General features: G+C 36.8%; 1 protein-coding gene across 1 annotated transcript in view; it reads left to right on the top strand.

The window, feature by feature from the left end:
• BMPR1A (bone morphogenetic protein receptor, type IA) overlaps positions 1–18,151 on the top strand; it is a 157,329-nt gene extending 139,178 nt beyond the window's left edge. The window contains exons 6-13 of the mRNA XM_006875917.1: positions 3,535–3,631; positions 3,735–3,834; positions 7,086–7,230; positions 10,233–10,425; positions 11,755–12,052; positions 15,722–15,897; positions 17,377–17,507; positions 17,592–18,151. Coding sequence (XP_006875979.1) covers positions 3,535–3,631; positions 3,735–3,834; positions 7,086–7,230; positions 10,233–10,425; positions 11,755–12,052; positions 15,722–15,897; positions 17,377–17,507; positions 17,592–17,717 — 1,266 coding nt within the window. The 3' untranslated portion in view covers positions 17,718–18,151. The remainder of the gene's footprint in view (positions 1–3,534; positions 3,632–3,734; positions 3,835–7,085; positions 7,231–10,232; positions 10,426–11,754; positions 12,053–15,721; positions 15,898–17,376; positions 17,508–17,591) is intronic.
• The last annotated feature ends 7,974 nt before the right edge of the window (positions 18,152–26,125 follow it).

Below are 26,125 nucleotides of genomic sequence, written 5' to 3'. Positions count from 1 at the left end.
GGGAGTGCGGGCAGGATTGCAGGGTATACCCTTTGGTTGGGTGATGATGCATGGACAGGATGGTAACTTTGGCAGTGAGATGATGTATGATGGAAGGAATGTAAAATTAATGTTCCCCCATGTAGACTGTCACACAATACACAAAACATTAAAAAAAAAAACATTTTTTTTTTTAAGATAAGTTTATCTTGGTAAATATCACTATTCCTAAATTTTACTTGGTAACTGTGACTAGCCACTAATTTAGCACCTAACCTGAGGAGAACAGCACTTTAAATTTTATGCTAAACCTTTTCTTCTTCCCAGTATTACACAAACAGCCAGGTTTGGATCAGAACAGACTCAAGTGGCAATCATTGGTTTGCCCAGACTTTGATTTTCCCTCCAACCCCTGATCTCTCCTAGCAAATCCAGTTTCTTCTATTTCTATACGTAGGAAGGGTAATTTCTCAGAAACCTCACTGCGTTGTTTGACTTTGACTTCAGTTCCTTCCTCATGCACCCCTCTCTCCATCCAGCCTTATGATTTAAGCTAGAGTCTCTCCTATTTCATGAATGCTATGTGAATTTTTTCCCCAACAAGGATTTTTATTCCCCATATAAATTTGGAGGTGCAAATGGATTTGAATGGGGGTTGAGCTGGAGGGAGAGTGCAGGAGAGGGGAAAGAGTGTGTTATCCAATTCTATAAAGGTTTTGGCCTATCCAGATAACACAGCTAATCTATGAAAGACAAATAGAGGTGAGTGTGATGTTGTTTATTTCTGGTGAAACCATATTGAGTCTTCTAGTCCTAATGTGATGCTATTGGATAACCTCTGGACTTCAGGGTCGTAAGAATTGCAAGGTTGGTGGTTCAAACTCAGCAGCTACTCGTCAGAAACCCCTGTACCAGGGTCACTATGAATAGGAACCAACTCAATGGTACTTAACAACAATAGGTATTTACAGATTTTCCTGTCTTATTTTACCGCCTTGTCTGAAATAAGTGTTGTCAAGCTCACCAGAGAAAAAAGAATCAATATATTGGGTGTTGGTTATTTGCATTTTAGGTATACTGTACCTTATTTTCTCACACTCATCCTTACAGGCAAAAGTTTTTATCCTTCATTTTATAGCAGAGGAAACTAAAGCCCAGAGAGAAGTTAGTTGCTGGGGGGGTCACCAAGTGGCAAAGGTGTTGTTTAAGCTATTTGATTGAACAGCCCTTCCTTTTCCAGCATAGAGTGCTGCCTACAGTCTGTTGTTGGCAAAATCTAGTCTATCTTTTAAAGGAAAATTGGACATTTAGCAATCTAGTTTCCAACATTCTTTGTTTCTACAGTCCTTAAATCACACCTATCTTCCAGACATTTTCTTTATAAGTACCTTCATGTTCCAGGGATATACATAATTTACCTAGAAGATATGAGCTCATAGAATATCACAGGCATTGCAGGATCACTTCATAATCTGGAATATCAGTTGTCACTTACTGGTACTGTTCTGTCTGCTTCACTCCTATAATCATCTTGATAGGGAAGTAAAGCAACACAGGAGCAAAGAATTGTATGTTCTCTTTGCCCTCCATTGTCTGTGGTTACATAACTACTCGATCTATTGCTTGGTCGTCTTTCTCTAAGTACTGCCAAAGATACCCTTTCTTGGTTGTCTTTTGTATTTTCTGCGAGACTACCCATTTTGGAGTCCGGGTATGGCGCTGCGAGTTAATGCACTGAACTGTAAGGTGAGTTTGAACCACAAAGTTGGTGGTTCAAATTCAGCAGCTGCTCCTCAGAAACCCTATACAGGGTCGTAATGGGTCGGAACCAACTCGGCGGCACTTAACAACAACAAATCTGTTTTGAGCTTTTTAGCCTTCCTGGCACTATCATGTACTTGGTATGACTTTTTAGCCTTCCTGGCACTATCCTCACGTACTTGGTATGTCTTTTTAGCCTTCCTGGCACTATCCTCACGTACTTGGTATGTCTTTTTAGCCTTCCTGGCACTATCCTCACGTACTTGGTATGGCTTTTAGTCACCTTGAGTGATATGCTTTTCATTCCATTCTTTATATAAGTTTTCTCTAAATCTAGGGTTACTGTATAGTTGCCAGTTTAACTGCTGACATACATCTCTCTCTTCATTTTTATGATTGTTTTTAAAAGTAAAATCTGTTTTTAGTAAAAAGTTGAAATTTCAGTTAAAAATATAACTTGTTGTTTTGAAGGTTTCTGAATGTTCTTGCCCCTTTATTCCCTTACAGAGTCTTAAAATCATGAACTCAAATGCACCTTTTTTAAAGTAACATTGATTGTACTGAGACTTTCCCTTTCTGATGATCCCATATTAAAGGATTGTTGTTGTTAAGTACTGTGGAGTCAGTTCCGATCCAAAGTGACCCTGCACAGGGTTTGAGGCTGTAAATCTTTACGGGAACAGAAAGCCTCATCTGTCTCCCATGGAACCGCTGGTAGTTTTGAACTGCTGACCTTGAGGTTGGCAGCCCAACTCGTAAACACTACACTACCAGAGCTCCTTAGTAAAAGATAGCATGCTTAATTTCTGCTTTTATTCTTACCACTTTTCCATTGACAGTTTTTAAGTACTAGTTCAGAATGGCAGTTCTCCCAGGCAGTGTTGAAATGTCAGCATTCACATAAAGAACAGGTCAAATACTATCCCTGTTAATCAAATAAAATGTCATACATAATTGTTTCTGATTGCTGCTCTATATCTGGTCCTTTCTAAGACTACAGGCTGTTTCTCTGTTCCAGTTTTCTATTCTATTAAGGTACACATCTGGTGGTAGTCGCCAATAAACTTTCTGGAATATTTCTGTGTTTTGTCCTTTTCCCTCATCCATTTATGCCACAACTTCAGGTTTATTGATTTGCATACAGTATCTACAGTATTTGCTGCCCTTCTTCACCACTTCTCCTTACCAGACTTTTCATTTGACTAGGAATACCTTTTTAAATTTCACCCATTTAGGTCATAATATTGCTGTGAGATCCTTTTTATAGTTTGGAGTGCAGGTCTGGTGCTGTTGGATAAGCATTCAACTGCTAATTACAAGGGGGTGGTTCAAACCTACCAGTCACTCCTTGGAAACCCTACACAGGGTTGCTGAGTCTGAACCAACTCAACGGCACTTAACAAAAACAGTTTTATAATTAAATTTATTTTATTACCCATGCTGTTTAAGAAAAGGTGTATGACCTTAAAGTAATTACTTTCTTATTGAAAATTTAGTAGAATTTTTATTCTTAATTTTAATTATTTAATAAATATTTATGCCAAAGTCTGGGTTAGAAAACACAAATATGTTTATAATTTTAACACTATCTACATACATAGATTTTCCTTTGGGAAATATTTGCTGTTTTCACAGTAATATTTCAGCAAAAAATTGACCAAATTTCCAATACTTTTTTGTATCTAAATTTGAATATCCTTTTCACTCACTGAATTAGAAAATGTATTTTCTAAATAACTCTTTTATCAGTTTTGTGTGTTAAAATGTTTCTAATTTTATCATTGCTCTCTCTAGGATTCACCAAAAGCCCAGCTACGAAGAACAATAGAATGTTGCCGGACCAATTTATGTAACCAGTATTTGCAACCTACACTGCCACCTGTTGTTATAGGTACATTATCTGAGAAAGATTATTTCTATGATTTCAACAATAGACAAACGATTTAAAATAATGAGTGGCGATAGAAAAATAACATGTTTACTTCTGTTGTCAGGTCCATTTTTCGATAACAGTGTTCGGTGGCTGGTTGTGCTCATTTCTATGACTGTCTGCATAGTTGCGATGATCATCTTCTTCAGCTGCTTTTGTTACAAGTAAGATTCATCTGAATATTTGTTTAAGACCACTGAATATTTGTTCAAGACCACTGGATAGACTTACACTAAAAAGATGCAAAATAGTGAATACTTTATCAACAGTTGTCTTAAAGCCAATGGCCAAAACCACTGACCATCTGTCATACACAAACTGGTAACCTGCATTCGCTAGTTATTTCTCATTAACTAATGGTAGTTTTATAAGGGAAACAAGTTTCTCATTACCAATGAATTATTTGGATACCATTTTATTATTATTTATGTTTATGTGTGTTCATGAGTATTTACAATTTTCTTATTAATGGAATGTTGAACTTTCATGTATCTGAATTTTAAATTTGTCCCAAGAAACCAACTATAAAGTGGTTCTTTTATGATTTAGGACCTTTAGTCGTAATTGAGAAGAAAGTTGTGAAGTGTTTATCATCATTTAGTGTTATGCCTTGTTCTAAAAAAAACTATTTTCTAAGTCATGCTCTTCTCACCTCCTATCTTGTTTTAAATGTTTTCTCTTTTTTTTTTACTCTTAAGATTATTACAGTAATATAGCACAAGGAACTCTGATAGCATAGTGGTTACGAATCGGACTGCGAACCGCAAGGTCAGCAGTTCAAAACTACCAGCTGTTCTGCGGGAGAAAGATGAGGCTTTCTGCTCCCGTAAAGATTTACAGCCTCGGAAACCCTGTACACAGGGTCGCTATGAGTCGGGATCAACTCAACGGCACATAACAACAACAACAATTCCATTGTAGAAAGGTTTAGCAATACAGATGCTTACAAAGTAAACGTGAGAGTTCACCCCTCAATCTCACTTTTATGTTGTTGTTTAGTGCTGTTGAGTCAGTTCTGACTCTTAGTGACCCTGTACAGGGTTTCCAACGAGTGGCTGGTGGGTTTCAGCCACTAACCTGGTGGATTGCAGTCCTGTGTTGATCCTACAGCACCACAGCAGGAATCTATAGATGACTTAAAAGCTATTAAAGCAGGGATAAACCTTGAAAACATAATGCTAAGTCAAATAAGTCAGTAACAAGCAGACAAATATTAAGTGATTTCATTTTGTGAAACGTCTAGAATGAACAAAGTAAATTAATGGCTACTTATGTTAAAGGAGTTTTATAAAGAAAATGAGAGAAACTTGTAAAACAGTGCATGACACATTCAGCATTGATAAAAAATAAGTTGTTCTACATGGATCAACATGGATAATGTGTAAAATAGTAATGTAATATATGCCAATTGTGTACATTTTTGGACTAATGGTGTGGTACTGTAGGGTCAGCACTGGACTGCAAACCACAAGATTGGCAGTTCAGATCCACCAGCTGTTCCTAGGAAACCCTATACAGAGTTTCTGTGACTCGATGGCACCTAACAAAACAAAATAACATGTACATTTTTACATACAAAAACTATATTGTTTATGAATATACATTTTTATGTAGTTGTTAAGTGCCGTTGAGTTGGTTCCCATAATGACACTGTATAGGGTTTCTGAAGAGTGGCTGGTGGGTTTGAACTGCCAACCTTATGGTTAAAACTGGCCTTGTAGTCTAGTGCGTACAAATAATAGATAAGATATGACCACCTTCAGACAAGTAGAGAAAAAGATAAAAATGGAATTATCAGGGAAATGGTTTGAATTTCAAATATTTGTGAAATATTTATTTAAAACACAGTGAAATAAAGCAGACCAAAACCCAAACCAAACGTAATTAAAAATAAACAGATACAGTGAAACGTGGGGGAGCCAGCACTGGGCACAACTGCCTTGTTTTCTACCATTGACAGAGTGCAGCTTTCATTTTCTTGTCGTGGTGGGAAATGTTTGAGTTGACCATTCTGGCAGGTTTCTACCTTACAGAGGTTCCAGTTTTTGAAGGTTTTACAATATATATAAAAGATATATGTGTAAATTGAAATGATGTACACATCACTGCAATTAATCTCCATCTTCCTGTTGGAAATATTTGATCATTTGACAAGTTTATGTGAGCAGTCAAAAAAATATCAGAATGAACTATTAAGAGATAAGAGAATTTGTTTGATATTTAAAGTACTGTACTCTTTTTTCATTATGGAAATACATTTTGTTTTGTTATAAAAATACTAACTTATATTTAATACCACTCTCGGTACTAAATCTCCTAGGCTACAATCTGTAAAGAATCAAAACCAGTGAAATATACATATATGTACGTGTGGTGGTGGCAGTGTGCTGTGGAGTCGGTTCAGACTCATAGCAAGCCTGCACATGGTTTCTTGAGGCTGTAAATCTTTATGGGAGCAGAGAGCCTCATCTTTCTCCCACAGAACAGCTAGTAATTTCGAACTGCTAACCACCCTGTACAGGGTTGCTATGAGTCGGAACCACCACCAACAACAACTTTAAGGTTAGCAGCCCAACTCGTAACTACTATGCTATCAGAGTTCCTTATATGTAGGTGTATACAGAGGTTTAGATTACTGAAATGGCTCACACAGTTGTAGAGATGCGTAGTCCCAAGTTTGTGAGTTAGAAGCTTCTGACTCACTCAACTGTAGGGCTGATGAACCAAGATTGGCAGGCAGGACAGATGGTAGGTAGACAGGCAGGTCTGGCAGGTAAGAAGGTTAAGCTGCTGATGACTCCCAGGGTCAGCATATAAGATCCAGACCCAACATAGAGTAAGCAACCCTTGCCTGAAAATCTGCATATTGGAAGCAAGCCACACCCCTGAGAAAGCTACCCTTCAGTTGATTGACTACTCACAGCAGACCTCATCCTAGACTTGACTACATTTTATTAGATCTCATCATGGGGAATAACTGCATCTCAACTATCAAACATCAGGTTGACACAGAACCTTAGGTATCACATGTGTGCAAAATAGAAAGTGAATCCTTTTATATCTGCATCAATAGTTATTACTTCTCACTTAACCCTGCATCCTTTCAAAGCTATTTAGTCATATGTAAAAAACACATACTTATTTTAATTTTCTATAAGTGGGAGCCTACTTTACATGCTGATTTTAATCTGCCTTTTTCACTTGACAATACCATGGGTGTCTTCCCATTTTAACGAGATATATAGGACTTTACCTGATAAACTTCATTTCTAGACATATTTTATAACCTGATAAGAGTTCATTTGGGCATGAAATCTGTCCAAAGGAAAGATAATGGTATAAACAATCTCAAGGTTTATATCAAATTTTGTAATTACAATATTTTAATATCAATTCTTTCCTGCTTTTCTAAAAGACAATATTGCAAGAGCATCTCAAACAGACGTCGTTATAATCGTGATTTGGAGCAAGATGAAGCATTTATTCCAGTTGGAGAATCATTAAAAGACCTTATTGACCAGTCACAAAGCTCTGGTAGTGGATCTGGACTACCTTTATTGGTAAGACAGAATTTCATATGAACCTGAATCCTGTATTGATAGAGAATGTGGCCTCATATGGTGAGTGTGGCACTACAGGATGAGCACTGGATTGGGCTGCGAACCGCAAGGTCAGCAGTTCAGACCCACCAGCTGCTTCTTGGAAACCCTATACAGGGTCATTGTGAGTTGGAACGGGCTCTGTGGCACTTAACAACAACAAAAACAATAATGGTCTACAGGGAATAAAACCAGTAACACCAAAGACATGAAGTAAGATAGAGTCACAGGTGAAGCAGTAAAGAAGCTTGTGTTCACAATATTCTGTATAACTGCTCGAGTAACTCAGCAACTTTTGCTCTAAACTTTTTATTAGCCATCTTGAAGAGAAATCTGATATAAGATCCTTGTATCTAATAAGGTTGAACTAATTGGAAGTATACCTATTAGAGATTTGGAAATTGAAACTTAATTCTCACTGATCACCCTAAAGAGGACACTGTCTTCAATGTGATACTTTCCTACCAAAACACAGTAATACATTTACAAATTAGATATTGGATACATGGGTATGTTCAGTCTGTGAAGCTACTGTGCTATCTAAGTAAGATTTATTTGCTTTTCTATGCGTGTCTTATATGCAATTGGGAATTCAGAATGGTACAGCCACTAATGAAACAATGAGGATAGAAATAATGAAAATGTTCAGTCATTGTAAAGAATGTAACCAAAGTCAGTGAACAATTTGTATAGAAATTGTTGAATGAAGACTAAACTGCTTTGACACTTCACTGAAAGCACAAAATGTTCAAAATTGCTACAAAGAAATGAAAGCTTTCACACAAAGACCTCAGTGTGCATTCTCATAGTAACTTGGTTAATTATAGAGGTACATGAAAACAACCCCAAAGCTCATAAGCTGGTAATTGAATAAGTAATATACGATATATTTATGGAGTAACATATTAATCAGCAATAAAAAAGAATGAACTGATAAAGTAATGTGAGTGAATTTCAAAACCAGACACAAAAACCTATACATATTGTAGCTTCATTATTATGATATTCTAGAAAAGACATTACTGTTCGAACAAAACACTGATCAGTGATGTCAGGGGTGGGGATGGATGAAGAAGGGATTGATTTCAAAGAAAAAAGGGAACTTTTTGATGATGGAAATGTCTTTATCCCAAGTGTGGTTTTGATGGTTAAATGGCTATATTCATTTGTCAAAACTTACTGAACTGTACCCAGAAAGGGTGACTTTTATTGCATGTAAATAAATCTCAGTAATGCTAACTTTTAAGATTTTAAGGAGATTCTATAAGAAATGATCTATGAAGTAAGTTATTTTAGGTATATTGTACAAATCAGTCCAGGGAGACAAAGGTGACCCACTTTTGATGCCATTTGTATGCTGGATAACAAATCCCACGTTGCATGCCAATTGAGTCCTTTGGAAATCTCAGCTTTCTCTACTTGCTCAGTTCAAACGCCAGCTGCTCACACAGTCCTTCTCACTCTGATCCCCATCTACCTGGAGCTAGGTAAATGGGTAACAGCTACAGGCTCAGGAGCCCATATGGCTCCCTCTATTTCAGACCAGCCCACTCTAGTACACTTTTGTATCCTCCTAGGGTTCACTGGAACCATGCACAGAACTCACAGGAACCAATATAACTGCAATCACAAACAAAAGATTAAAATGAAGAGGAGAGTCAGAGAATGAGGTCTGGGAGGAATCATAGTGTGGGACTGATATCCTGTCACTCACCAGGAAGCTCCCTAAGCCTTCATTTTTCAAGGCTTAGTCAGCATCAGCCCACAGGTATTCCATCTTGATCTGGTCAGCCCTCATTCATTAGTCTCAGTGTTTATACAGCTTGAAAACAACTGACAGTAAAAGCAAAATGATTTTCTGTAAGATACATTTCCAACCTGGAACATGTTATTTTTCGGTGCCTTTGAATCGGGTCCAACTCACAGTACTTCTGTGCACAACAGAACAAAACACTGCATCCTCACAATGGTTGCTCTGTTTGAGCCCACTGTAGCAACCACAGTGTCCACATCTCATTGAGACGTCTACTTTTTTTGCTGACCTTTTTATTTACAAAGTATGATATCCTCCAGGAATTGGTCCTTCCTTATAGCCTGTCCAAAGTATGTGAGACAAAGTCATGCCATCCATGTTATTACTAAGGAGTATTCGAGCTGTACTCCTTCCCAAACAGATTTATTCATTCTTTTGGCACTCAATGGTCTATTCAGAATTTTTTATTGCCAACACCATAATTAAAAGGCATCAATTCTCCAATCTTATTTCATTGTCCAGTTTTTGCAGGCATGTTGTTGTTAAGTACCGTCAAGTCGATCCCAACCCATAGCGTCCCTGTATAGGGTTTCCAAGGAGCAGCTCTGGTGAGCTTGAACTGCTGACCTTGCAGTTCAGACGGCTTTGCAGTCTGCTCTGGCACATTAACCCACAGCGCCACACCAGGGCTCCTTTGCAGGCATATGTGGTGATTAAAATATTGTGGCTTTCAATCAGATGCACCTTAGTCCTCAAACTGATATCTTCTATTTTTAACACTTTTACAGCAGATTTGCCCAATCCGATAATGTTGTTTGATTTCTAGAACACTGGTCTTTTAAATTTAGAATGATACTAATACTTCTGAAAGTAAAAGGTAGTAGTTAATACGCATCTTTCATTTATTCAACAAATATTTAATAAGCACTTACTATATTTCATGCATAGTCCAGTGCACAAACACTTTCAAGTCTTTGCTTAAGTCACATATGCTATTCTATTGTCAGATACAAGTCATGTGGCCAAGCATGTGGAAGGATATTACCCAATGGCATGTCTACAGGGAGGGGGAAAGTATTACAACATCGGAGTTGGTCATTTGGTTGCATGTCCCATGCTTTTTCAAGGGAATGGATAATTAGACCAGTTTCTTAGTCTTAATAAGTTCTTTCTGTGAAGAGTTCAAATCCTTTTACTTTTTTAAATGAAGGTTCAGCGAACTATTGCCAAACAGATTCAGATGGTTCGGCAAGTTGGTAAAGGCCGATATGGAGAAGTGTGGATGGGTAGATGGCGTGGTGAAAAAGTTGCAGTCAAAGTGTTTTTTACCACTGAAGAAGCTAGCTGGTTTAGAGAAACTGAAATCTACCAAACTGTGCTTATGCGCCATGAGAATATCCTTGGTGAGTACAAGTTTGACTTGACTTGATTTGATTTGATTCTAGTCAGTTACATGTTCTAACAAGGTTAGAGGTATGCTGGTGGAAGCCTACCTTAAGGGCTTTTTAAGCATTTTGTGAATTCACATGTGTAAATTTCACTATATAGGAAACTCAATAGAATGCACAGATTAAACACAACACAATCCCCAATGCCAACTAACCACTTTATTTACTTCACAACTAAAGAGACAGCAGTGAGTTACAACACTGAAAAAAATACTTTATTGACTTACCATAGTTAACAAAAAAAAGTGTTTTATAAGTAATTTAGGCAAATTTCTAAGGTAATTTAAAACTAGATGTACCTTATATCTTTTATAAGCTAAACACCTCTCTCCCATAAGGTACAACTTCATTGAATGTTTTATGCATAGCATACTTTTTCCCATTCTTAACACGATAGCAAAATAGTTTTGATTTGACCAGTAGGCTGCATAAACTGATCAAGTTCTATAGATTTTTTTTTTTTCCCAACTACTATTTCCCTACCCTTTAATTTGGAATTGTGTGTAGGACAGTAGTACGAGTAGGCAATCAGTGACCTTTTTTTTTGGCAGTGAAGGATCTGAGAAAAACAAAAGAAAAGAGGAAGAAGTATGTGGATCTGCCAGTCAGTAAGCCATCCTGGAAAGGCAAATATTGATAAGGTGTTAAATGAGACTTGACTTAGCTTAAGAGCTTTGAACATTTTTTGCTTTATTATTCTAAAGTATTCACTTTTCTATTTGAAATTGAGAACATTCCCACATTCTTCCTTCATAGTTTTACATAAGAGAATCATGTAGATTGAGAACATTTCCCAGATTATTATATGATATGACCGTACGGAATCCCTGGGTGGGGCAAACCATTAATGAATTCGTCTACCAACCGGGAGGTTGGAGGTTTGAATCCACCTAGAGGTGCCTAAGAAGAACGGCCTGGTGTTTGACTTCTGAGAAGTGAGAAACCCTGTGGAGCACGTTGTACTATGATATAACATGGAGTCGCTCCACAAGTCAGAATTGACTCATTGTCAGCTGGTAATGTGATCTTACACTGTTTCTCAGTCATTATAGTATCATTTTCATGATTATTGGTTTGTATTTTGTTGTTTACATGTAATGCAAAAGCATAGTTTTGTATGTTAGTGGTAGAAATACAGTTTTTGGCAAGAATTCAAGTGATTTTTAATGTCAGACAGTTTAAATTTATATCATCTCTTTCACTACCTAGCTTGTTCTCAGTCTCCTGAATGAGCAGTCATCACCTCTGATGATAACTAACCTTTTAAATTCACTAATCCTTCAGGTTTTATAGCAGCAGACATTAAAGGCACAGGTTCTTGGACTCAGCTTTATTTGATTACTGACTACCATGAAAATGGATCTCTCTATGACTTCCTGAAGTGTGCCACACTGGACACCAGAGCTCTGCTCAAGTTGGCCTACTCAGCTGCCTGCGGCCTGTGCCATTTGCACACAGAAATTTATGGCACCCAAGGAAAGCCTGCAATTGCTCATCGAGACCTGAAAAGCAAAAACATCCTTATCAAGAGGAATGGAAGTTGCTGTATTGCAGATCTGGGCCTTGCTGTTAAATTCAACAGGTGAGTAGCTGTTTTGAAATTATTTGAATTTCTAAAAGATATTTGCTTATTTGTAGTCAGGCTGATGAAATTCTAAAAATTTGTGCAAGTGTTCATATACTTATATTAATATATAGTTACTATAAGCTCTGGACTACTGCTGTTGTTGTTATGTGCTGTGGAGTCAGTTCCGACTCCGACTCTGACTCGTAGCAACCCTGTACAGGGTTTCCAAGGCTGTAAATCTTTATGAGAGCAGAAAGCCTCATCTTTCTCCTATGGGGCAGCTGGTAGTTTTGAACTGCTGACCTTGCGGTTCGCAGCCCGATTTGTAACCACTGCACTACCAGGGATACACCACTGGACAGCTAGCAGAAGCAAAACTGCAAGGTTGTCAGTTCAAACCCACCAGCCACTCCATGGAAACTCAATAAGGGTCACTATGAGTCAGAGCCAACTTGAGGGCACTTAATAACACAGCAGTTACACTCATAGTTGTTTTTTTGTTTTGTTTGTTACAAAACTTGCATTCTGTTATGCATATTGATCAAGTTTCCTGCTTTGTATTGTCTTAAGACATCGCTCCATTTCAGTTTATGTGTTGTTAAGTGTCGAGTCAGTTCCAACTCATAGAGAACCCTGTATAAGGTTCCCCAGGAGTTTGAACTGCCAGACTCGTGGTTAGCGGTCCAGTGCTTAACCTACAGCACCACACCAGGACATATCCTCCATATTCTTTTATAACTGATGTAAAATTGTCCTCAGTATGGAAGTACTCATATAATTTATCCAAATTATTGCCTAAGTAGTGGACGCTAAGATTGTTTCTGGAGTCCTGGTGTGGTGCTGTGAGCTAATGCGCTGGACTACAAAGTCAGCAGTTCAAGCAAGCGTCACCAGCTGCTCCTCAGAAACCCTATACAGGGTGGCAATGAGTCTGAATCAACTCGACAGCACTTAACAGCAACAAGATTGTCTCTAGTTTATCTCTATCATTACAAAAGTGCTTTAATTAACAGTGATGCCATTTTTATGTGTATATATATGTTTACAAGCGCTTTAAGATGGATTTTGAGAGGAGGAAAGATCAGACAAAGGGTTTGTACCCGGTGGTTACATGTGGCATACTGCACATGATCCTTTCAGAAACCATCAATCTACACTCTTACAAACGGGGTATAAGTATGCCATTTCTCCATCCCACTTGATTTTGTCAGTATTTTTCAACAGTTAGTTGATTTACCAAACCTTTTAAATCATTTTGATGTTGTTGCAACTTTAGAATGCTGTAGCTATTTAGCATTTCAGAGTTTATTTCCGTCCATACAATAAATGTGAACAACTCTCTAAGTTGTGGGTTTGACAGAGGTTATTTCTAGGCATGGATTTACCTGTGTTGCAAATAGATCCATGAATGTGGTAGACCATATAGGCACAAAGTATAAAAAAAAGGGAGAGAGAAACATTTAAGCCTGCTTCCCACTGGTTATTACTGTGTTCTAAATCATTTCTGTTGTTTTCCCTCATTGTAGTGTTCGTTGGCCCAAATGTTCATTAGCTGCTATATAAGAAAATATAATGCAATATTAACATCTGCTTTATAGTATCCAGCATCTGTAAAAGCATGAAGCAACAAAGCATTCATGCCTTACAATCTTAAATTTAGTCTAAAAATTGAAAAATCACTATGCATCATTTATTACAAATTTTCAATATGATTATGTAAAAATTGCAACAGAACTAAGTAGTGTGATTGGACTTATAAAGAAGAAAGTGTTACTCTGTCATGAAGGCTGAACTTATCGCATGAAAATGGGAAAAGTAACTGCTTCCTCTCTTAATTTTTATTTTTCCATTTGCTTTTCCTAAGACTACCACTAGTTTCTTACATTCAATATTTTCCTTGTTCTTAGACTTCTATTTCATTGTACTTCTTTATTTCCTGGAGTCATTTTTTTTCTTCCTTATGGATAAGTGGGTAGTAATCTTTTTCAACTGTGTTACTTTTCATTCTGTTTGTTCCTCAACCCACTCTGTTCATTCCACTGAAATATCTCTTATTAAGGTTGTCATTGACCTGTCTTCATGTTGATAAATCTGAAGACTATTTTTAGTTGTCAACTTACTTAACCTCAGCGGTATTCAGCAGTGTTGACTCTTTTCTCCTTGATACTTGCTTCTCTTTGTTTCTGTGGCATAACACTCTGGGTTTCTCTGTGCTTCTCCACATGCTCCTTTGCTCCCTCTTTGCAGGCTTATTGATAATCACATGTGGAATCTTCTCAAGGCTTTCTTTAGCCTCCTTTAAAGATGAGGCTTTCTTGCTCCTATAAAGATTTACAACCTCGGAAACCCTGTACAGGGTCGCTGTGAGTCGGAACCGACTCCACGGCACATAACAACAACAACAGCATCTCCTTAGGTGACAGCCTCTATGCCCTGGCTTTAATTCCCCTTCTACATAGGTGACTCAAAAACAAGGAAGAAAATGGCCTAGCCAGATAAAATTATGGTTACCTGTGAGAGGGCTTCAAAAAGTTCATGGAAAAATGGAATTTTTACAAACTTTCTAACAACTCCTTGCATTATATACAACTAATAACAAAGCTAAAATAGAATATGATGTTTAACCTTTTAGCTATTACATATATGACTGCCTTTTGTACTAATTTGTAAGCAGCATGAGGTCGAGTCTTTTATTTTGTAAGATTTTTGTTATTACCATAAATTTTTTGAGCATACACAACAGGAGAGAATGAACACAGTTGTAAAATTTTTTTATTCTGGTATTCTTCCCATGGAGTCCCTTGTGTGGCACTGTAGGATAAGCACTGGACTTCTAGCAGCAAGGTCGGCAGTTTAAGCCCATCAGCTCCTCCTCAGAAACCCTATACAGTGTTGCTAGGAGCAGGAACCACTTCAGTGGCACCTAACAGCAACGTTCTTTTCATGACACTACAAAAGTAAAATCAGTCCCAAACCTAAATATGGAAAATTAAATAATGGTGTAACTGAAGACTGATTTTGGCAGAAATTTTAGAGTGCTGTTTAGTGGAATTTTTCACATAAATTCTCAATCCCTATCTACAATCTTGAAATCCAAGAATAACTGAGAATGGTAAAAGTAAATGATTCCTGTCAATTTAATTTCACATTCTTTTTTTCAGGGACATATTCTTTTGCTTAAATTTAGTACTGTCTTCTTTCCTTAAGCACCAAACTTGTTTGGTGACAAAAACCTGACCTGAAAATTATGTAATGTATTTGTCTTTATTTATTCAGCTTAGTATAAATATTCAGACTTAGTACTGGACTATTAACCTCAAGGGTCAAGGTTTCAAACCTACCATCCACTCCTCAGAAAATCTCTACAGGTTTGCTGTGAGTCTCTAGCGGTGTTTTACTGCAGACGTAATATTGAGTTAAGAGTATTGTTCCAGAGACCCAATTGGGCAGTTACATAATATGTAGCATATATAAATTCTTAATCCCTATCTATAATTTTTAAACCCAAGAATAACTGAGAATGGTAAAAGTAAAGGATTCTAGATTTTAAAATACATCTGGCCTCAAGAATTTCTGATAAAAGACTGTGGAGACATAGAGAAAAGACAGTTACACAATGTGACAAAATACAAGATTACCTATTTTATCAACCTCAACAGGTATGTTGTCTTTCTGTTCTTTCAGTGACACAAATGAAGTTGATGTGCCCTTGAATACCAGGGTGGGCACCAAGCGCTATATGGCTCCAGAAGTGTTAGATGAAAGCCTGAATAAAAACCATTTCCAACCATACATAATGGCTGACATCTATAGCTTTGGCCTGATCATTTGGGAAATGGCTCGTCGTTGTATCACAGGAGGTAGGAATTTGGGGTATTGTGGTACTGGTTATACTTGTATACCCATTATTTAAAAAATAACAGTTGTAGTTATTTAAATGGTATGTGAGTTAGGGCACCCCAAGTCCGCTTCTGTTACTGTCATGTCAGGTGCCATCACTTTGCTTCTGACTCACAGTGACCCTACATAAAACTGAACGAAATACTGCCTGGTCTTGCGCCATCCTCACAGTCATTGCTACGTTTGAGCCCATTGTTGGAGCCACGATGTCAGCCCGTCTCATTGAGAATGTTCTTCTTTTTCACTGACCCCACTTTACCAAGCATGATGTTCTTCTCCAGGAACTGGTCCCTCCTGCTAACATGTCCAAAGTACACCTTTAGGTTCAGTGATTCTCTATAAGAATTCACAGGCTTTCACATACTCATGACTAAGATTGACTAAAGCGAAAAGATAAACCAGGCATATTCTTCCCCAAAGGAACCCTGGTGGAGCCGTGGTTAAGTTATGCTCTATCCTCTGCTAACCGAAAGATCAGGAGTTCAACCCACCAGCTTCTCCACAGGAGAGAAAGAGATGGGAAAATACTTCTATAAAGATTACAGCCTTGGAAACCTTATGAGACAGTTCTCCTCTGTCCCGTACCCTGTCCTATAAGATCACTGTGAACCTGAATTAACTCAGCAGCAATGAGGTTTTAGTTTGTTCCTGGATTGTTTTCATGTTTCCAAAAGTCCTTTCCCAGTGGAGTCACAAAGGACATGCTTAAGTCCTCCAGGAACCAACTGTGATCACATGTGGTCAATCCTGCCTTCAGGGAACCTAGTTAGAGACTTGACACCCAGACTTCTTATCAGGAACTGACCATACAGTCATCTTCTGCCTGGCATACACCAACCTTCCAGACTCCCACAAGGAGAGCAGGTGGTCAGCATAAACCAGTGTTTGTGCAAACAGTTTAGCCACAGAAAGTTACTCTGACATTTTGAGGAAGTTTTATATTGCTGTGGAACTGCTTACCAATCAAGTTCCCAGGTACCAACCCCAGGGCCCAACCTTGCAAGCGTCCCTTTCTAAGGATGACACCCTCAAATCCACTATCCTAACTCTCCTGCACAGTATGTTAAGTCTTTTTACTACAAAACAAAAATTAGCCATATTTATTAGTAAAGCAGCCGTGTAAGAAAATAGATTAAAAAATTAGGAAAAGTGAGCAAGTTCACCTTCCTTTTTCTAAGAGATATTGGTGATACCCTCTTTGTGGATAGAATATATCACAGTTGTAGTAGAGACCTTTATGGAGGTAGAGAAATAATTGAACGTAAGACAAGAGAAGAACATGTAGTAACTATTGAAAGTGAATTGTTAACTCTATAATTTTTTTTTTTAATTCTTTATGTAGTAATATCTTAGTTTCATCATTTAGTGAGAAATGCTGTATAGAAATATTTTATCCAGTCACCATTTTTGTGCCCAGTATGTTTTTAAATTCTTTACAGGCATTGTGGAAGAGTACCAATTGCCGTATTACAACATGGTACCCAGTGATCCTTCTTATGAAGATATGCGTGAGGTTGTGTGTGTCAAACGGTTGCGGCCAGTTGTGTCTAATCGATGGAACAGTGATGAAGTAAGTGTAATTCAGCCTTCTAAGAAAGTGATTGATAGTCTTGGCAGAGATGCTTATCTGCTCACGACTTCTCTTATTTTTCAGTGTCTACGAGCAGTTTTGAAGCTAATGTCAGAATGCTGGGCCCACAATCCAGCCTCTAGGCTCACAGCATTGAGAATCAAGAAGACACTTGCCAAGATGGTTGAATCCCAAGATGTAAAGATTTGACCATTACAAAATCATGAGGAGAAATTGTAGACTGCCACTGTTTCTTTCACCCAAGGAATGGGGAAAACAAGGGTGTTAAGTTGGTTCTCAGACTCTTTCTCCTCACTACACGTACTTCACGGGCTGCTAACATTAAACCTTTCAGTACTCTGTAGAATATAAGCTGGGAACTTCTCAACACTTCAGTCTTTCTATATGGACAGCTTATTTTAAATGTGGTTTTTTGATGCTTTTTCTTTTTAATTGTTTTTTTATGAACTGCATCAAGACCTCAGTCCTGTTAATTCTCCAGTCCAAGTCTGGGTACTGAATTGCCTGTTCATGAAATGGTGCTTTCTGTGAAAGCCTTAAGAAGATAAATGAATTTAGCAGAGATGGAGAAATAATAACTTTTGCCTCTACCTGAAAAAATGTAATCTGTGTTCTACATTTGTAAAACAGCCTGTAGATTATCATCTGTTTGGGATACCACTTAGTTTATCATAGTTTGTCATGCCTTTATAATGGGGTGTGTGTGTGGCCATGCTTGTGCACACCAGGATTATGAAATCACAGGAAGACATTGGTGTTTTGTCTGTTAAAATTCAAATTTCCGACCAAGATTGGCCAATCACATAAAAACCAATTTACCTTACAAATGAGATCAGTTACCCCACTAATCTCATTTATTTTAATATTAAAGCCAAAAGAAGTTAAAAATGTCTGTAAATTTGGATTTTGTTTTCCTCACCACCATCATTCTTTTGTGTATAATTATTTTTATGTCATGAAAAGCATCCTATCCAAAATTGGAACTTTTGATGCCATGAACCCTTCTAAAGAAAACACTTCTTTTTGAAGTGAATTTGATAGCAGTGTAAGTGCCTATAACCATATTCTGTATTCTTTACTCTCAGTGACTTTGAAAGGGAAGTTATTTATATTTTGTGTGTAATGTGCTCTATTTGCAAATCCTACTCCATTGCGACCATATTCATACTATAGAAACCAGCTTATGTGCACCTCACATCCCATCATCCTTAAGAGAAAAAAAATTAAAAGATCCCCAGGGGGCAGAAATGTTAAAGTAGAATGAGAGTACATTTCAGGATGAACGCATTCATGGGGCATACCAAATCCAAGGCTTTGTTAAGATACACTCACGACACACATCTTTCATTAAAGATAATATTTCAATGTTCCTTTATGAAAGAAACCACTAATTCGAAATGTTTATGTTGAAGTTTATATAAATTTATTAACAATTGTTGAATAAGTTGTTAACATCTAAAATTGTTTGAAACTTTTGGTTTTATGATTTCTGTTCCATAACTTGTGAAGAAAAAGAAAAGAGTTGGGCCCAAAAAAAAATTTAGTATCTATTATTTCATATCTATATCTATATACTTTATAGATGTTACTCAGTAAAATGCTATATATATTTTATAGATGCCTTAATTATCCCAAGCAATATTTCATATTACTTAAAGTTATTATACTTCATCCTAGTCTGAAAAAAACAAGTCATAGGTACACCAAGTCAGACCATTTTCTTTGAATGAAAAATAAAGTAAATGTGATTATATCACAACATACTCAAAAACTTTACATTAAAGAGAGAGAAATCAGAATTTGCCTATCCAGTAAAAAAAAATGTGACTTAACATTCAGGGTGAAATTCGTATTTGGGTACACAACAAATTTCAGAAATTTGAAACTTAAAGTTTACATTAAAGGGAAAGAAATCAGTATTTTACCCAAAAAAAAAAAAAATTAGCTCGCATTAAGGATGAAACTCACATAAATTGTGTACATACCAAATTTCACAAAATTTGAAACTTGCTTGGAAAGATGGAACAGTTCTGATTATGTGTGATTAAGTTTCATTTCATTGAAATTTGAAGTGTTCATAACAATAAGTAAATTTGCATGTTGACAGTACCCAATAACTTGTACTTTAAAAATTATTTTCCCCATCTCTGTACTGCAAATACAGATATTATAACCTAAATTGCCTTGTAATTTGAGAGCACTTATGAGCTCTAATTTACTTTAGTCTCTCATGTTAACCTTGATTTAGTTTTTACTTGATAAACTATAAATCTTGAAAATCATTTGTTATCCTAATAAACATGAAAGTATATAAGGAAACACAAACTATCCTCTTGGATATGTTAAAACGGTAGATGGAAGCAGAAGATTATAGATAGCTTGGAAGTACAAGCTCACTATAAAGTTGTTTTTTGTTTTATTTTAAAAACTTGGTTGAATAACAGTAAGCTTGGAAACTTGTTCAGTAGGAAACCATTTCTGGCATAATACGGTCTTTAAAACACAAATCCTGCCATATTTAGAATCCTAAAGTCTAAAGAGGTGATATGATTCTTTGTTTTCTTCTGTCCTCTACTTGTCAAGTTTGTCCAGTAGGGACACAATTCAAGCAGTTGACAGACCTCGCAGTGTTCTGTAGCATTACAGTTAGTGCTTCGGAAATACCTGGAAGCCTTATACCAAACTGTAACAGTTAAACTTTTTTAAATAGGTGGCTCTGTCCATCATCCCTTTAAATAATGAAAACATAGAAACAAAACACCAACACTACCTGAATATTAACAGTAAAAATTAACCCCCAGAATTTTCCTCATAAATCTTCCTCACACTGGTAAATATTTCTAGAATAAAAGACAAACTGGGATTGCCAACTCCAACTAGTTTATTTTAAGCTTTTATTGTACTTTCTTATCAACCAAGTTTCTGAAGTGTACATTTTGACTCTTCTCTGGAAATATTTCGCAAAAGATATTTTCATAAACATTTTATGTTGCCTTTCCAATGTCCAGAACTTTTTTGTAAATCTTGACATTGACTTGTATGTTTTGAAAATTATGTTTTCCTAGAATGTGCCAGATTTTTTTTATTTATTCACTGTAGCAAATACTCAGTGCCTTTTTTGATGCTTTGTTTCTGTTTATAACAAAAAAGTAATTTGATTTTTAAAGACTCCTGCATCTCTGAATTGGCCAAAGATCAAATTTAAAGTTAAATTTATTCCAGGAATTCATCAGTTAAATTACTTATGTTTCTTTGAATATATGTATTTTGAAATGTTTCTAAATTTCTAATTTCAACCATGGAAATATTGGTTGGTTTTTTTTTTTTTTAATTGTTGTAACTCTTACACCGTTTTAAATTTTGTTGTAGTGATTTGTCTTTTTGCCTTGTCTTACGAGAATGGAAACTACAGAGACGTGAAGTGTTCATAAAATCAGATTGACTCTAGGTCAGCATAACGTGAAGCCTTGTATAATGATCGTCCCATAAGGAAAATAAATATGATGAATACTGCTTTTGCAAGAAAAAAAAATAAATTGACATCATTTTAGATTGTGATCTGTACTGTGCTTTAAATGGAATCGTTTGAGTCCTTTAGTGATGTTGCCCTTGCCCATTTAAAAAGTAGAACGTAAGTCTATAATGTCAAATGGAAAACTGTTGCAGCTTAATTAGGAAAACTACACATAGACTTTGAAAAAACCCATTTTATGCAATTATGAATCACCAAAAATATAGCTTCATCCTTGATAGGTAACACTCTAAATGTGTTTTATATAGCATCTGGTGTAAGAGGTGCCTTTTTAAGTTATCTATTAATTGTTTTGTTCTATATATAGATTAAGTCTAGGTATCATTTTTAAGTAAATAACCTTATTTTAGTACACCTTAGTGATATATTTTATTGTATATCAGAGGTCACAATTCCTGGTGTGACATTTAATAACAAATAAGCTAGTGTACATATGTGTGTTCCTGAGCTGTGTACTTCAGCTACAGGAATCCACGACAGCACCGAGAAAGTAACTGACCATACACACTCCTTGTGGTAGCTGTAAAAATCATAAACCTATTATAGTAAAGATTCTTTTACATAAAAAAAGACACCCCACCTCCCCAGAGTTTAAAAAATGTGTCCTTATTGCAGAAATTCTAGATGTAGCAAAGAATAAAGAACCCAAAATTCTATCACATAGACAAAATCACTATTTACATTTGAATAGTTCCAACCTTTTCTGTATGCATTTTTTTTAACAAAACAATATAGTATGTCATTAAATATCCATTGAAAGCATCACTTTAAAAACATTGGTTTTATGATAGTCCAAAAATTGCAAGAATCATTTATTCTACAATGACCTATTGAATGTTGGGTTATTTTTGTTGTTTGGAACATATAGCCTAATGTGTTGCACATTCTTGTACATACATTTGTGTACTTATTTTCTTAGACTACGTTCTTAGAACTGGAACCATTGGATTAAAAATGTTGACTTTTAAAAGATTCTTTCTGCTTAAAACAGAAGGGGGTGGGGTCTAAGACTCAATAAATATTGCCATATAGCTGGTTTTCCATTTGCACTCATACTAGCAACGTGTAAAAGTGCCCATCTCAGTACCTGATGAGGAAATTTCGACCAAGCTTCCAGTGGCTGCTAGTAGATGTTAGTGCATAATTCCTTGTCCTGTAATTGGCATCTTTTACTTAGAATACTGGCCTTAACATTTAACTGCTGACTGAAAACTTTATGGTTCACACCCACTTAGCTGCTCTGCAGCACCTGGCAATCTGCTTCCATAAAGGTTACAGCCAAGAAAACCAAAGGGACCCATTGTGCTCTGTCACACTGGGTTGGCTCAGTGGCACCCAACAGCATGCTGTTTCTGCTGCAGTAAATGCTTTCTTAAAAGCTTAAAAAAACTTTTGAAAGTGAAGCCTTTGGATAGCTTTCATTGTCCTTGGCAACAGTACCATTGTTCCTCATATTTTTTGTCTTACCACCAATCCGAGCTGTTTTCAGGTATATGTAAATGATTATGAATGTCAGTGTGCCTTCTCATGCCATTTCTTAAAACATGTTAAATATGCTTCCGCATCTATAGGTGTATCTGTAAATGTCTCTGTATATGTGCATGTGTGGTTGCATATATATTCATAACTAAAGCACATAGAGGGCACAGTTAAGGGATACTAACTTGCAGAAATTTTGTGAGATTAACTATTTGAGATACGCTGAGAATGAAGAGGTTGAGAAGCACTGATAAAAACCAAAGATTCCAGCCTTCAGTATGGATTACACTCCAATATAAAAACTAAAATCCTTCTAACTGGACCAATAAGTAATGTCAATGATGAGCAGAAAACATTGAAGTTCTCAAAAGATTTCATTTTACTTGGACCTACAATCAACTCAAATGGAAGGAAGCAGTCAAGAAATCAAAAGGACACTGCTCAGGGCAAAAGACTTTTTCAAATTTTAAACGCAAAGATGTCACTTTGAGGACTAAGATGCACCTGACCCAAGCCATGGAATTTTAGGTCACATATATACATGCAGAAGTTGAGCAATGTACTAAGCAAGACCAGTTGAAGCCTTTGAATTGTGGTATTGGTATAGAATATTGAATGTACCATACACTGCTAGAGAACAAACATCTGTCTTGAAAGAAGTTTAGCCGTAATGCTCCTTAGAAGCATTAAGTCTCATGTTCTTTGGACATGTTAGCAGGAGGGACCAGTTCCTAGGGGACATCTATCTTATTTGGTAAGGTCAGCAAAAAAGGAAGACTCTCAATGAGATGGCTTGACACAGTGGCTACAACAATGGTCTCAAACCTGATAATGAGTGTGAGGATGGTGCAGGACCAGGCAGTGTTTCATTCTGGTGGGGCTTGTTTAAAACTTTTACTGTGAATTGAGTCATTGTTTACATGAGAAAACCTGGATTTTTGCACTCACCCTATTGTATTCCATTTCATTGCAATAATTACAATTCCCTCCATGCATCGTCATTCAACAGTATTTGCTTCTATTCCTTTTCTTTTTTGTTTGGTTTACATAAAAACACTCAGGAATATATGATCATTTAAACAACCAAAGAGCACATTCTGAAAACCTGCCTCCTGGCCACCAGCACACAACCTTTCTCTTTCAATGAGTTTAGAGTCCTCAGCTACTCGCTCTCTCCATGTCATCACCTCTGCTGCCATCTCTGGTGTCGCTGCTTCTCTGGTTATGGTCCCACATTCTGCTCATGCTCTTCTCTCTTGATGGTCCTAGGGTCCTCTGTTCCTGGAGTGTAAGATGAATTACTCCCCCCCTTTATATTACAAAACTTGTATCTTTACAGTTGTGACGATCGCAATTCATCGTAACAATTACTGTTGAATCATAAGAATCTTATTCCCTTCTACTTTGACCAGACCCATCTAGACAAGTTGAAAACTATTCAGTAGAAAGAAATTCTACCTTTACCCACACTCTGAAACTAAACTCCCTCTTGAAAGCTTCAAGCCAGCCACTTCTTTATAGTGCCGCCCCCCATTCTGTTTTGCATTGGGCCCCTATGAGTCAGGACGGAATAGATCTATAGCAACAATAACAATCTTTCCTCTGACCTGAGGTTTTCTTCCATTATTTTATCATTTTTTTCCTATTAGACAAATACTAGGTCTTCTGGGTGTTTCATATTTCTTGTTTCTCATATGCTCCATCCTTTGGTCTGTATTGTTCAGAATATATTCCTCACATCTGCATTTTGGGCCACCTACTGTGTTACTTATGCCAACAACCAAATTCTATTTCATTTTAACTATGTATTTTTAGTTTAAAAGAATTCCAGACTTCCAGAAAAGTTTCAGAAATTGTGTCAAGGACTCCCACTTAGGGTTCTCCAGATTCATGAACTGTTACATCTGTGTGTGTGTGTGTGTATTCAGAAATATATTTTTAGAACCATTTGAGGTTAATGACCTCATGACTTACCCATAACTACTTCGGGAATCTGTTGCATAGCCAATTATGCACAGTTATGAAAGTAAATTTAACTTAAATACAGCAAGTTAATAATACTATAAACTACAGGCCTTATCAGTTTTCACCAGTTGAAAGCACATTTTTTTTCTGGTCCAGAATCTGTTCTAGGATCTTGGATTGCATTTACTTGTCATGTCTCTTATTCTCCTTTAATCTGGAGCAGTTCCCAGCTTTTAAAAGTCTTTGGTCGTACAGGCATTTTTGTAGAAGTCAACCCAGTCATTTTGTGGGAATGATGTGTATGTTCTCTCAGGGCCATGATGTGACTTCAGTGTGTCCCATGACATGATGCCAACAGGTCAGTCACTTGTTTGAGGTGATAGTCACTTCATTTCTCCTTTGTAATTTGTTTCAGGGGAGACTACTTTGTTTTAGCATCCACTGATGATTCTTAGTGAATTATTTACTGTCATGGTGGTTGTGAAGTCATCATTTCCTAATTCCATCTTTAAACCCTCTGCATACTGTGCAGTTTTCCCCTTAACTTCCAGTATGGGCTAATGGGTTCTTTATGTGTTTTATGGGTTATAATCTTTTAGGTTTTGATGCCCAAATTGGCCTACCTTTGGCTAATGGGAATTCATCAAGCAGCTCCTAAGTCTTTTTGCCTTGTTTTTTGAATCAAGCACTTGCTTTCTGGCACATTGAAGTTTCAGGCTCCCTGTATTTACCTCATCCCACCATGTTGTCAGACAGTTCTGCAAGGCACTCCCATTAGTGGGGAAGTTATTTAGAAATCTGGAGCTGGGTGACAATAAACTAAAAGTTTAAGTATCCAATCTCCTCCCCTGTTTCTAAAATTTACATATTCCAAAATCTTCCATTTGTTGAGTTTTGGATCTTCTTACTAGTGTCATTACTTTTCCATAATTTTTTGACAATTTGGGAATAGTTGCTTGTTTTTATTAGTGAGTTCCTGTTCTGTTTATCTTGGCTTCCCTTTTTCTCAAAGGGTGGTAAGTCAATAGCTATTTTTAGAGCAAAAATAAGAGGCAATCCCAGCCTTTCCCCTCTTCTTGCCTAATAGGATTGTGATTTTCTGCACCTTGTTTACTTACCTTCACCACCTTCCAAGGACAGCGGTGCCATTGCCGAGTCAAGGTGGGTGTGTGGGGGTTTTGCAGGGTAGTTGTTTTCTCAATGGCGGAGAATTGGAAAATGAAAGAGACATTTTCTTTTTTTCTTAAAATTTGTATTGTGAATTGAGTGAAAGTTTACAGGGCAGATGATCAGTTCTACACTCAACAAATCATATGCCTTTCATTACAATGGTTATAATCCCCTCCATGTACCATCAGTTAACAATACTTCTCTCTGTTCACTTTAGCTCTTTTTTTTTTTTTTAAACCCTCTTGCATATATAATAATTTACACCACTAAAGGGCACATTCTGCAAGTCTGCCTCCTGGCCGCCAGCGCTCAGTCCCTCTCTTTCCATGAATCTAGAGTCCTCTTCATGTCCCCATCTCTGCCTCCATCTCTGGTGTTGCTGCTTATCATCCCTTGATGGTCCTAGGGGCCTCTGTTTCTGGACTTTTAAGATCAACTACTACATTTTTTT

The sequence above is a fragment of the Chrysochloris asiatica genome, unplaced genomic scaffold (assembly GCF_000296735.1).
Source record: "Chrysochloris asiatica unplaced genomic scaffold, ChrAsi1.0 scaffold00346, whole genome shotgun sequence".
NCBI lineage: Eukaryota > Metazoa > Chordata > Mammalia > Afrosoricida > Chrysochloridae > Chrysochloris > Chrysochloris asiatica.
The sequence above is the reverse complement of the archived record's forward strand: the minus strand, read 5'-3'. Positions and strand labels throughout refer to the sequence as shown.